Raw genomic sequence first — 13,561 nt, forward strand, 5'->3', positions numbered from 1 at the left:
AAGCCTCTCAGGGAATGCCACGAACAGTGATGGAGGGTGGCGGGTCAAGGGCATGAGATCCAGACCCTCGTGGCTGCACAGCCAAGTGTCCGGCAGAGCGAGAGAGGGTGGTCTGGGCGGCCTCTGGTGTGGCCAGAACAGAAAACTGTTCTGCCTTCTTGGAGACGTCAGACTAGAAAGGGGCTGTGCGGGGCCAGGAAGGAAGTCTGCCCGGGCTGTGGGCAGAAACGGCCCAGCTTCCGCCACACTGTCTACTCGGCCTCTGCCAGCACGCCCGGGAGGAAGCAGCAGGCCACACTCGGCAGCTGCCCCGGGAGACCGCCAAGAGGACTCCTGGCCACCCCAGTGTCCCCACCTCCAGCATCCCTGTCTCTCATCTAACAGCCTCCCTAACATGGGAGACCTTTATGGGCCACGTGTTCCCCACCTCCCACCACTCCTGGGGCCGGCACCCAGGGCTTTTCCAGAGAGACGGTGAGGGCAGCACAAAGCCCCTGGCAGGCCCGGTGGGGCTGGCCACGCAAGGAAGCGAGCAGGCTGGCTGAGACCCCCTTTCGGACCCTGCCCCCGGGGTGTCCACGAAGAGCTTGGCCAGGGCAGGATGAAGGGAGAGGAGCGGCGGGGGATGGAGCTATAAAACGAGGCAGGGAGAGGGTGTGGCCAAGCTGGTAGCCAAGGGGGCTCATCCAGGACCAAGGAAAAGGTCACCGTCCCCTGGGGAACCCAGAACTTCCAGGCAGAAACGGGGCCAAGAAACCTTCCCACAACCAGGAACAAAGGGACTGGGGAGCTGGGAGCCAGTGCAGTTGCCGGTGGGCCAGTGGAGCAAACACAGGACCGGGGGGGCACGAGAATCTGAGCACTGGGGCATCTGAGCCCACCGGCGCCAAAGGTCCCGCCTTACAGTGGAGCAACTGAGCCCCCAGGTAAAGGTGGGGGCCAAAGAGCTTCTTTGGACTCCTGTGCAGGGACTAGCCACTCCACTACCCTACCTGCGCCTCACCCTCACTCCCCGCTCTGGGCATGTGGACCAGGACTGGCCCGTGGAGCTGCCGGCGGGTAGGAAGCCAGCAGCTCCCAACTTCACCCCTCTCCCTGTCCAGGATTTGTCATCAGATCTCAGCCAAGATCATGGTGTGCCCTCTGGCCGTAACTCAGGACAGCTCTGCAGGGCCTCCCCGGAGCTCCCCACGGGCCGGCTGAGGCCGTGACTGTGACTGCATCTCAATCCAGCTGCCTTCACAGGTGTGGACATGCACACACTCCCCATAAGCTTCCTGCACACAAACCCCCATCTCAGATTCTGTTTCCTGCAGGCTCAGCCTGTGATGGTGCGTTAGGGAACCAGGGCAATCCCTTTGGGGAGGGATGGAAGGAACTACCCCCTCCCCACGGGCACTAAACAATCATGTCAGTGTCCCTCCTCAGCTTGGCGTGGTCCCAGATCCTACAACACTGCACCCTGGGGCAGCCTTTACCAAACAACTGAGGTTGGCAGCCCCAGGAAACTTACCTGCCACCCTGAGGCTGGTAACCAACACCTCCACCACCCCTGGCTTCTTGTAACAGTAATAAACATTCATTAGTGTTTACCGTCAGCCAGGCACTGGCCAAGCACTCATCACAAAGGAACCCACTGAATCTTCAAACCAATCCCAGGAGGTAGGAACTATGATCTCTCTTACAGATTAGGAAACTAAGGCACAGAGAAGTTAAGTAACTTACCCAAACTCATACAACCAGTAAGTGTTAGTGCTGAGATTCAAACCTCAGCGCTGCCCAATAGAATTTTCTAGGATGACGGAAACGTTCTGTATCGGGGCTGTCCAATGTGGCTAGGGTGACCAAGGAACTGAATTTTTAAATTTTTATTTAATTTTAATTACTTTAGATTTAAATAGTCACATGTGGACAGTGCAGCTCTAGAAGCCTGCTCCTCTAAGCAGGGTCCCTGGAACGCACGCCCGTATCAACATTAGTTGGAAATTTGTTAGAAATGCAAATTCATGATCCCCATCCAGACCCAGTGAAACAGAACTTCTGCAGGACAGGCAGTGCACCTCTGTGGGTAAAGCCCCCCCAGACTGTCCGACGTGCTAGAGCCAGGACTGCTGACCGCAGGGAACCTATTTGCATGCCTGCTGAAGACAGAACTGGACCACACACCTGCACGCCCCACCCTCCCGTCTCCTAAAGGCTAGGCTGAGCAAGAACAGGAAGTGCACACTCGGTTTATGCAAAGTCGGTGTCGTATGCCGAGGGGCAAAGGGCAAAGTGGGAAAGAAATGTCCACAGCGACAACCTGCTCCCAGCCCGTAGGTCTGCTGGCCCCTCTGCAGGACTCAGCCCGTGAGCCTCACCCTGAGGAAGGCAATTCCAGTGACCACCCCCCACCCCCGAAGGGTCAGGGGCTTTCACAAGGGGTATTTTGACGGAAGAAGTTTTCACCTAATGCACTGACCTTAGAACCTAATTCCCAGGTAAGAGGCAACTAAACTCTAAAGACTCAAAAAGAGGGGGTTTGTGGAAACCTGGCCAAGATTCATGTTAAACGATTCACGCCTTTGACTCAGTCTCCCCAGGTCTGGAAATGTTATAAGGAAAGCTTCCAAAGTGAGAACGTTCTGGTTGTCCCTTGTTACAATGCTATGTCTGCGAATGAAAAGGGAGGGCTTCGTTCATCTGACCAACACTACAAAGACCAAACCAGCCGGATCCCCGACCTCAAGAGACCCCACCGGTGTGAACAGCAATAACAGGGGCAAGACTCTAAGAAAGCAGAGGGCGTCCAGCCAACGGGACAGCCTGGCACTAAGACAGAGAACCCTACGATGACCCCGAAAACGCTTCCCGTGAGGGTCGCTCCATAACGTTCCCTCTGAACACAATTCAGTGAAACTGTGAACATTAGGAAAAACCGGACACAAGCTAGATGACACACAAAAGGCAACGTTTCAAGCCAAATATCAGAGCCCATTGGTTGAATTACAACGTAGGCGTTAATACTGTTCCCAGAGAGTTGCAGCAAAATGTAAACATGTTCCTGGTTTAAGGTGAAAACAGCTTCCCCTCCTTTCACGGGGACTGGACTTAGTGACTGGTTCCCAGAAGATAGAGCGGGGGCAGGTGGGGGGTGGTCTTTACAAAGGAGAGATCGGGAAGACGCCACCTTGGCCAGGAAATCAAGGTTTCCATCACCCTTGACAAGCCACGGTGAAAGCAGGCACCTCTTGAGCGAGGTGAAGAAAAAGACCTTCACCTCCGTGATATTCTTCCCAAACACAACCTCAGGTTACCCTTAACTCCACTCTAATCATGACCAAAATATCAGACTAACACAAATGGACGGACATGTTACAGAATACCTGAGACCTACTCCTCAAAACTGTCAAGGTCATGAAAGACAAGGGAAATGGAGAAAGCGTCACAGCCTAGAGGAGACCAAAGGGGCGGAACAACTAAGTACAATGTGGGGTCTTGGGTGGGATCCAAGACCAGGAGAAGGACAAGGGTGGAAAAAATGGTGAATTCCAATAAAGTCTAGGGTTTACCTAAGAGTCATAGAGCAAATGTGGTCTGTCAAGTTTTGACATGAATGATGTGAACCGTAGGGAAAACCGGCCAAAGGGGTATATGAGAAATCTCTGTGCCATCTTTGCAACTTTTCTCTAAACGTAACATTATTCCAAAATTTTTAAATTAGTTAAAGAAGAACACAATGGAGTCATATGTATAGTTACATATTAATGAAGTAAAATGAACAACAAACCAATAAATAAAGTTGAGGATGGAAATCTACTGAAAACAATTGTACCCAGAGTTAAACAGTGCCTACCACTTAATGTCAAATTCACACCAATTTTTTTCTAGTTTTCAGTAGTTCCAAATTTTTCTATAACGAACATGAGTTACTTTCATAATATATATACACTACCAAACGTAAAATAGATAGCTAGTGGGAAGCAGCCGCATAGCACAGGGAGATCAGCTTGGTGCTCTGTGACCACCTAGAGGGGTGGGATAGGGAGGGTGGGAGGGAGACTCAAGAGGGAGGGAATATGAGGATATATGTAGATGTATAGCTGATTCACTTTGTTATACAGCAGAAATTAACATTGTAAAGCAATTATATTCCAATAAAGATGTTTAAGAAAAACAAAAAACATAGGCTTGGGGTTCCCTGGTGGTCCAGTAGTTAAGCCGCTGAGCTCCTAATGCAGGGTGTGCCAGTTCAATCCCTGGTCAGGGAACTAAGATCCCACATGCTTTGCAGCACAGCCAAAAAATAAAATTAAATAAAACATAGGCTTGTTTACCATATCTAAAAAAAAAAGTCCATGTGATATTTTTAAATGGGCAAAGGACTTGTCTAGAGATTTCTCCAAAGAAGATATACAAATGGCAAAAAGCACATGAAAAGATGCTCAAGATCTGTAGTCATTAGGAAGATGCAAATCAAAACCAAAATGAGATACTACTTTACACTCAGTGGGATGGCTGGAGGGAGGGAAGGGAGGGTGGGGGGGGAGGGAGGGAGGGAGGGAAGGGAGGGTGGGGGGGAAGGGATGGAGGGAGGGAGGGAGGGAGGGAGGGAGGAGGTTAGGTGTTGGCAAGGAAGTGAGAAAAACATGAAATCCTGTTGCTCTGCTGGTGGGAATGTATAATGGTTGCAGCTGCCGTGGAAAACAGTAGAGGCAATTCATAAAAAAATGGAACAGTATTACCATTTGATCCTGCAATTCCACTTCTGGGTAATGCACAAAAGAACTGAAAGCAGAGACGGGATACCCAGATTCACAGCAACAATACTCACAACAGCCAAAAGGTGGAGGCACCTGGAGTAAGTGTCCATGGACAGATGGACGGATAAACACCATGTGTTATATGCACATAGTGGAATATTATTCGGCCTTAAAAAGGAAGGAGATTCTGACACTTGCTACAGTCACGTGGGTGAACCATGAAGACATCATGCTCGGTGAAGTAAGCCAGTCACAAAATGCAGCATCCTTCCACACATATGCCCATAGGAGTCAAATTCACAGAGACAGAAAATATTGGGTCATTTTACAGAAAAACCTCAACGACCTTTTTGGCCAACCCAATAGCACAGCAGTTACCAGTGGCTGCAGAGAGGGTGATAGAGTGAGGGCTTAATGGGTACAGAGCTTCAGTTTTGCAAGAGGGGTAGAGCTCTGGAGACAGGTGGTGATGGCAGCACAGCAGCGTGAACGCACAGAAGTGTACACTGAAAATGGCATGTAGGGCCTCCCTGGTGGCGCAGTGGTTGAGAGTCCGCCTGCCGATGCAGGGGATACGGGTTCGTGCCCCGGTCCGGGAGGATCCCATATGCCGCGGAGCGGCTGGGCCCGTGAGGCACGGCCGCTGAGCCTGCGCGTCCGGAGCCTGTGCTCCGCAACGGGAGAGGCCACAGCAGTGAGAGGCCCGCGTACCGCAAAAAAAAAAAAAGAAAATGGCAAGTCTTATGTTATGTATATTTCACCACAATGAAACCAACCCGTACTTTTCAGTCAAAGGAGGTCACAGTGGGGAAGGGAAGATTTCTGCCTTTTACCAGCTTAGTGATCAGTTAAGCCACAGCTGACCGGCTGGGTTGCTGTGGACAAGTGATCTAACCTCTCCTGGCCTCATATCCTCATAAAATGGACCAGAGGGGGCCCAGCTCACCAGCCTGAGAGCCTTCGTTCCATACGCTTTCCCCAATTCCCTAAGTAAGGAGAGTGCTCAGAGCGGCGGGTGTTACAAAGTGAGTCCTCAGCAAATGCCAGCTGCTGCCATTTTGCCTCTCGAGAGGCTGAAAAGGGAAACATGCTCAGGCCAACAAAAACCCGGGATTGGACACTGCCCGAGCCAGGCCAGCCCACAGTCTGCCTCCCATCCCCAGACTCTTTCCTTTGTGCTGCAGCTCCTTTGTTTTCTTCCAGGAAACGGGACCACTATGCGAGACAGGAAAGGAGGGAGACTGGCAGAAGTCAACTGCCCTTTCATTGGCACCTTGGTCAAGTTCCTTTTGAAAAACTCCCTCTGGGCCTCACAGAACCACAGGAAAGGTGGGATTTTCCACGTGTTGACAGAGCAGCAGGGCTGTGCCCAGCGGAAGGGAGGTGGGGGAGCGGGAACGGTAAGCAAGGAACAAGGAATCATGGCCAGAGACAGACGTGCTCTCTGCTGAAGGTTCTGGAAAGGACTTCTCTGCGGAGGACTTGCAAGAATCCATTCTGAGCGAGAGAGCTGGAGGGAGGCTCCCACTTCTTGACAACAGAAGTTGGAGAAGCAGACTGTGGAACCAGATCAACAACGCTGTACCCCACCATGTGGAGAGAGGGCCCAGGACGGCTCCCTCTCTCAGCTCTGTGCCAGCCTCAGCTGTGAATCACGCCAAAGCCACAGGGAAGGGAAACAGTCATGGGAGGCTCCACCTCCGAGACTGAAAGAGGCCAATGTGTATAAAATCCCCCAGCGCGGGGACCTCGTTTGATCCACCCTCCGTAACACAGGCCGAGCCCAGGTGTGGGACCACAGAACGCTGGCTGAGAGGAGGAGGGAGTGAAAGGAAGACGGACAGAGACACGGAGTGAGCTGCTGGCTGACCTAACAACGTCACTCAACTTTTCACCGCTTCATGGTTACCATCTGCAAAGCATCCCGTGGGGCACGTGTACAAGAGACCACAGAGGCTCTGAAATCAACAAGTGATGGATGACACTAGCCTGACACTAGAATGCCTTAGGGATGGAAAGACTTTGAGGAACAAGAGAGGTGAGCTGTAGAGGTTACTTGTTGCCTCATTTATGACGCTGACGCCTCTTAATGGAGAATGGAAGGAAGGAAAAACATTTAAAAACTTTCAAAGAGGTCTGATGTGAGGCTAAAATGATACAATTGATTGTCAAGTGCTTAGTACAGTGCCTGGCATTCTGGGTGCTCAATAAATGGTGGTTTTTTATCTTTTTTTTTTTTTTTTTTTGTGGTACACGGGCCTCTCACCGTTGTGGCCTCTCCCGTTGCGGAGCACAGGCTCCGGATGCGCAGGCTCAGCGGCCATGGCTCACGGGCCCAACCGCTCCGTGGCATGTGGGATCTTCTCGGACCGGGGCATGAACCCGTGTCCCCTGCATCGGCAGGCAGACTCTCAACCACTGTGCCACCAGGGAAGCCCATCATTACATTATTAACAAGAACTGGATCATAACCGAAATAAAATGGAGAGGATGTTCAACCTCACCCATAAACAAGGAAACGCAAATGTAAGCCAAAATCCACTGCTGCCTTTTACCCATCAGATTAATAAAGGTCAAACTCTGGTGACATAGTGAAACAAGTACTTTCTTGCACTGTTGGTAGAAATAGAAATTGCTACCACCTCTCTCAAAAATCTCAGACCCGATGACACCTGGCCGCTGGAATTCCTCTTCTGGGAATTTATCCTGCTCATACCCTCATCACCTAAGTTTACAAAAAGGGAGATGTGAAGGCTTTCACAGTATGATAATAAAGGACCAGGAACAACTTCATGTCCATCAAGAAGGAAATGATTTCTCATCAATTAGAGAATTACACTGCATCCATCCAAGGACAAACCGCATTTGATACAAAAATGTCTGGCATGGAGCGTTGTGTGTGCTGACAGGGAACCACTCCAAGACGTGCTATTCAGTGAACCAGTCAAGGACACTGAATTACATGTTATTACATCGCCCCACTCATGTCCACCCAGCCCTTACGACCATCGCTACTGAACTGGGTTTACCTCTTGATGGTCAATCACCCACCACAGAGAAATGGCAGGCACCATGGTGATCCTGTTTCTCCCCGGGACACAGAAGGGGCTCACACGTGAAGGCCTAAAGGACGGGCTGCGAGTGCTCCACAAAAGAGGAGGCACCTCTGCAGACGGACTGGAATTTTCCACTGCAGTGAGGTCCCGCACGGGTGGAGATTCTGTCACCATGACCCCCACCACCTAGCACTGTGTCCGGCACCTTGTAAGTCAAACCTAACTTCATGAGGCGCTTTCCACAGCAGAGAACTTGCTCCAACCCCCTCAGAATGTTTAAAGGAAGAATGAACATCGGAGTCCAAAACGATCGGGAGAAAACTACAAAAATGTGAGTGAATCTTACCTGTTTCTTCTGGTTTGATCCACAGAATAAATCTGCTTTCTCAACCAACTGGGAAGAGAGTTGAGACAAAGAAAGAAAGTTAGAAAACAGCACAAGTCTAAGTGAGTTCTATAGGATGGGACAAAGGAAACTGGAAACGAAAAGGGAGGTTTTCCAACTTCCTAACTCAGGCGACTTGGGAAGAAGCAGTTTCTCCTTGTGGTTGAAATGCCCCAGCTGAGCCAAGAGGCCCCTTTGACAGAGGTTGGCAATCTTTAAACTGACAATTCCCTCTGATATTAGTTATTCCCCAAAAAGCTGGTAAGGAAAATGGTGTAAATCAGAGGGCTTTGGTTTGCTGGAGGGACAGTAATTCACACACCAATCCCACCCAAAGGGAGTGGCAGGTGGAAAATCCCAGACCTCAAGCCTGAGGTCCTTTTTTTTTTTTTTTTTTTTTTTTTTTTTTGCGGTACGCGGGCCTCTCACTGTTGTGGCCTCTCCCGTTGCGGAGCACAGGCTCCGGATGCGCAGGCTCAGCGGCCATGGCTCACGGGCCCAGCCGCTCCGCGGCATATGGGATCCTCCCGGACCGGGGCACGAACCCGTATCCCCTGCATCGGCAGGCGGACTCTCAACCACTGCGCCACCAGGGAGGCCCATGCCTGAGGTCCTTTGATCAGTCAGCTTAAGCCCTCTTCCTAAATCCTTTAAGAAACAAGCCTCGGGCCCTCCCCTCAAACCCAACACCAGTACGAGCTTCTTTCTCAGCCCCAGTGCACTCCACACTCCAGCAGGCCAAGACCAAGGCCCAGCACTGAGACAGGCTTTTCTGTGAGATGCTGGAGAGTCCACAGCCACTAATGGGCACCTACTGCATACAGGACACTCAATGAGCCTCCAAGACGCAATGTTCCCTTTTTCTTTTTTTCACCATGTTGGCTAAAGGGAGCAGAATAAATGCCTGAGTGAGCGAACACAGAGGTAAACAGGCCAAAACCGTCACCTCTCAATGATGGTGGGGGTGGATGCACTCATCACTTCCTGGTGTAAGATCTTCAAGCCAGAGAGCCACTTAGTTGCATCTTCTTTAGTGTCGGCTGCAGAGGTGAGGGGACAGAAATGCTCTGTTACTCCCCGGGAAGACAGACCACTGCTTAGGGACCCCCGCCCCACCTTCCCAGCCCCACACAGACCATGGGGCTGGGAGGAGCCTGTGCTGGTTCCTAGGACCTACTTTTTGTCTCAGATGAAGCCATATGCCCACAGTGAGCCTCCTACAGCAGGGGTGACAAGCCGGTGCCTTTTTAAAAGAGTTTTAGCCCTATGCTAACGAACAAGAGGTAGGACCTGGGATAACTTGTACCACAATCCTGAGCAGCCCTGAGCATCTCCCCTGTTTCCCTGCAAGGCCAGAGAGAGGGGTGCAAAGTAGGTGATGCTGATGCCTGTAAGGGAAGCGGCAACAAGTACCAGTTAAGAGCTTGGCATCATCGTCAAGTCCCAGTGTACCGCTTCAGGGTTGTGTGATGTTCACACAACCTCTGTGCCTCATTTCCTAATCAGTAAAGTGGAGGTGGCAATGCAAACAACTAGTCCAGTTCTTAAACATCTCCAAACTAGGGAGTTTGCTAGTCTAGATAGAGCATGCTGAGGTTTCTGCTCTCACTCTTCCTGTGTGGCTGAGGAGAAAACTACAGCTCAGAAGAGTGACGGGACCTATCCCAGAGCCAGTAAATAAGAAGCTGGGATCCAGACATCACCCTGGCATCCTGGGCTCCACGTCTTGCTTGGGCTTTCATGGCCTCCCTACCAAGAAGAGCACCCAGGCTTCAGCCTGCAGGGGGGCTACGTGGACAAAGCTCTGAAGGGACACGGTCATGGGCCCCTCTCTCCTGCCCCATCTCTGCCTCCTGCTACACACCATCAATCAGACGTCCACCCAACACTTCCTACATCCAGCTTGCTAATTTCCCTCCTCCAAGCCCTGGCACATGCAACGTCCTCTCCCTGGACCATCCATCCTCTTTCATCCCAACTCCTACCGATGCCTTAAAACCCAGTTGAAAAGTCACCTCCCCTGCAAAGCCTTGCAGGGAATGAGGCACTGTGTATTCCTCCAGCATGCTTATGTTTGGACTACTGCTCTTATCACATAGTACTCTAAGTTCCTGTCCACACATCTGTCTCCCCAAGTAGACTGTGAGTTCCTTAAAGGCAGCAACTGGGTCTTATTCCTCTTTACAGCCCCACTGACATCTAGCACAACCTGGCACAGAGCATATGCTCAAAAGATGCCTGATGCAAGCATGAGTGAGAAATCAAACCAATGAGACCTAACTGACCCTAAATTTTATGTCTTTTATAACTGAGTTGTAATACTTCTTAAATATTCTAGGTATGTTTTTTATCAGGCATACGAATTGCAATTTTTTTTCTCTATATTGTGGGTTGTCTTTTTACTTTTTTTTCCTCTTGGCCGTGCTGCATGGCTTACAGGATCTTAGTTTCCCGACAAGGGATCAAACTCGGGCCCCCTGCAGTGGAAGCTCGGAGTCCTAACCACTTGGACCGACAGGGAAGTCCCTCCCTGACCCTAAATTAAATGTCTCTAACGCTACTCAGCTTTCACAGTTTCCCCCCACTTTGGTCTACTTTTTTTTTTTTTTTTTTGCGGGCCTCTCACTGCTGTGGCCTCTCCCGTTGCGGAGCACAGGCTCCGGACACACAGGCTCCGCGGCCATGGCTTGCGGGCCCAGCCGCTCCGCGGCACGTGGGATCCTCCGGGATCGGGGCACGAACCCGTGTCCCCTGCATCGGCAGGCGGACTCTCAACCACTGCGCCACCAGGGAAGCCCTGGTCTACTTTTAATGCTACTTATTTTCTCTCTCGTCAGTCATGATTGTACATCAAGTTCTAAGTCAATAAATTCTGGGATTAGACCTGAAGGCAGCTACAAGCTTCTGCCCCTGAGCAAAGTGCCTGAGCTTTTTCACAGCCCTTCTCCTGGCTGCTCAGAGGCCTCTTTGACTTTCTGGTGGATTCACAGGGATGGCCTGAAATCTCACCTCCAGATACGTGTGTCTACGTGTGTGCACGTGTGTGTGTGCACGTATGCGTTTACTATAAGTGCATGTACGCATGTTTACATGTGTGAGGTGGAAGATTTCAGGATAGTTCCTTTGGATCAGTTAAGCTGAATAAATGGTGCGGACCAGACTCTGCTGGACGAAAAATGTACCCTGCCTTCAGCTTTCTGCACGAGCCAGGTAGGCCCTTAACATAATCCTTTCCACATGCCAGTGAAGTCAGCTTTATTAGGCTCCCCGTTTCACAGCTGAGCAAACTGCAGCTCAGAGAGGCTGAGTCGCTTACCCAAAGTCACACAGCTAGCAAGGGACAGGGTTAGGATTCAAAACCATGACACCCTAAACACGCATTAGCGGTTGGGCAGGTGTGAGCATCCTGCTAGTGAACTTTCTAGGAAGGAAACGAAGACCCAGGGAGGGAGAAAAGCACATGTCATGCACCCACCTGCTAAGCTGAGCGTGCTGAGGACGAACTGGGTGCCGTACAAGATGGTGAAGCAGCACTCTTCCTTCTGGCGGACTGCTTTCGCACGCTCAAAATCCTTGGAGTTCTTCCCTGGGCGGATTTCCTTTATTTCCATGATATCCACTGAAGGAAAATTAACATCAGCCAGTCAGAAGCTGGAGTTCACTCCATCTGAGGCTGCAGCCATGCGCCTGCACCCCAGACACACAGAGCCCAGCTCTTCACTCCCCAGAGTGAAGACAAGCTGGGCCAGCCCCACAGTCGTGCCCAGCTTGCAGGATTATGTGCAAAAGATGAAATGTTTGTTGTTCTGAGCCACTAAGTACTGGGCAACTTGCTGTACAGCAATAGATGACAGAAAAAGAGGAAACCCATCCTCCCTGGAACCCCCGCTGCCACGTGATGCCAACTCACTCCTAGCCAAAACCTACCTGGCCAGGATGGCACCTGACCCAAGGGTGACCCCTCCATGGGATGGCCATCTAAGGGTGACCCCCCCACACACACAGGGTGGCCATTAGGCCCAAGAATGACCCCCTCCCCTCACAGGATGGCCACCTGATGCAAGGGAGACCCCCCCTTCCTGACATAGGATGTCCCGTGAACTAAGGAGTGTCACAGAGTGACAAGTCCCCCCATCCTTTCCTCCCTTTCTTCTGTCAAAAAAGCACCTTTTCCTGGGATGAACCCATTTCACGTGATCAAGGTGAAGATGATCCACATCCCGACACCTTTCACCACCACAAGCCAAAGGAGGGGCCAAGGGTCCCAGGAATGACCAAGATGTCCCACCCCTGGCACGGTGATGGGTTCGGGGCTAAGCACATGGCCTAAGCTGGGCCCATCAGCATCCCCCTGGGACTTATTTATTTGGCCAAAGCTATTCATCAAATTTCTCCCGCTGCTGTTGCCAGGCTGACAAAACGTGAGTCTAGGGATAGCAGGGTCCATGTGGCCTGCCATACAGAAAGCAAAGATTCGTCCCTGATGCACTACTGAGCCCCTGGGTCCATTTGGGCTTGAAGCCACTTCTGCGCTGGAGCATGCTACCTATGTGACCCAATAAATTCTCTTTTTTGCTTTGGTTAGTGGGAAGTGAGTTTCTGTCACATGTAACCGTAAGAATCCTGGGACATACATCTTTGTGCTTACACTGAAGAGAGAAACAGGAAAGAGAGGTATTCCTGGAAATGAGAGAGTAGGGACGGAGACCTCAGCATTGACCTGGGATCAGGGAAGCAAACAGACCCAAGTGAACAAAGGCATTTTAAGTCAGAGTTGAACTGGCAGGAAAGGTTCACAGCCATTCATACATAACAATAGGAGGAGGAGACAGAGTATTAAATTAGGGGAGGAGGGGACGGAATGAACCAAAGCCTTTTTTTTTTTTTTTTTAATTTATTTTTGTCTGCGTTGGGTCTTCGTTGCTGCACACAGCCTTTCTCTAGTTGTGGCGAGCGGGGGCTACTCTTCGTTGCGGTGCACGGGCTTCTCATTGCGGCGGCTTCTCTTGTTGCAGAGCATGGGCTCTAGGCACGTGAGCTCAGCAGTTGTGGCTCAAGGGCTCTAGAGCGCAGGCTCAGTAGTCGTGCTGCATGGGCTTACGTGCTCCACGGCACGTGGGATCTTCCCGGACCAGGGCTCAAACCCGTGTCCCCTGCGTTGGCAGGAGGATTCTTAACCACTGTGCCACCAGGGAAGCCCGAACTAAAGGCTTTTCACTTTCTTACCATGGATCTAGCTAGACTGAAAACAGTTTGGGGGACAAGAATCATGAAGTAAAGTGAAAAGACTTTAAATAAACAGCATTTGTTCTGTACCCTGTGTGTGGTGGTAGCTACACAAGCCTAAACATGTGATAAAATTCCTTGAAACTACACAC

The 13,561-nt window shown here is 51.0% G+C and overlaps 1 protein-coding gene across 2 annotated transcripts in view; it reads right to left on the reverse strand.

The window, feature by feature from the left end:
- The window catches only part of PLCG2 (phospholipase C gamma 2), a 173,756-nt gene that overhangs the window by 83,722 nt on the left and 76,473 nt on the right, over positions 1-13,561 (reverse strand). For both annotated transcript variants that reach the window (XM_081216340.1, XM_081216341.1), the window contains 3 exons: positions 11,659-11,802; positions 9,130-9,223; positions 8,145-8,192 (listed from right to left, as the gene is read on the reverse strand). In XM_081216340.1, coding sequence (XP_081072466.1) covers positions 8,145-8,192; positions 9,130-9,223; positions 11,659-11,802 — 286 coding nt within the window. The remainder of the gene's footprint in view (positions 1-8,144; positions 8,193-9,129; positions 9,224-11,658; positions 11,803-13,561) is intronic.

Source organism: Mesoplodon bidens (genome assembly GCF_964165515.1).
Source record: "Mesoplodon bidens genome assembly, chromosome: 18".
Lineage (NCBI taxonomy): Eukaryota > Metazoa > Chordata > Mammalia > Artiodactyla > Ziphiidae > Mesoplodon > Mesoplodon bidens.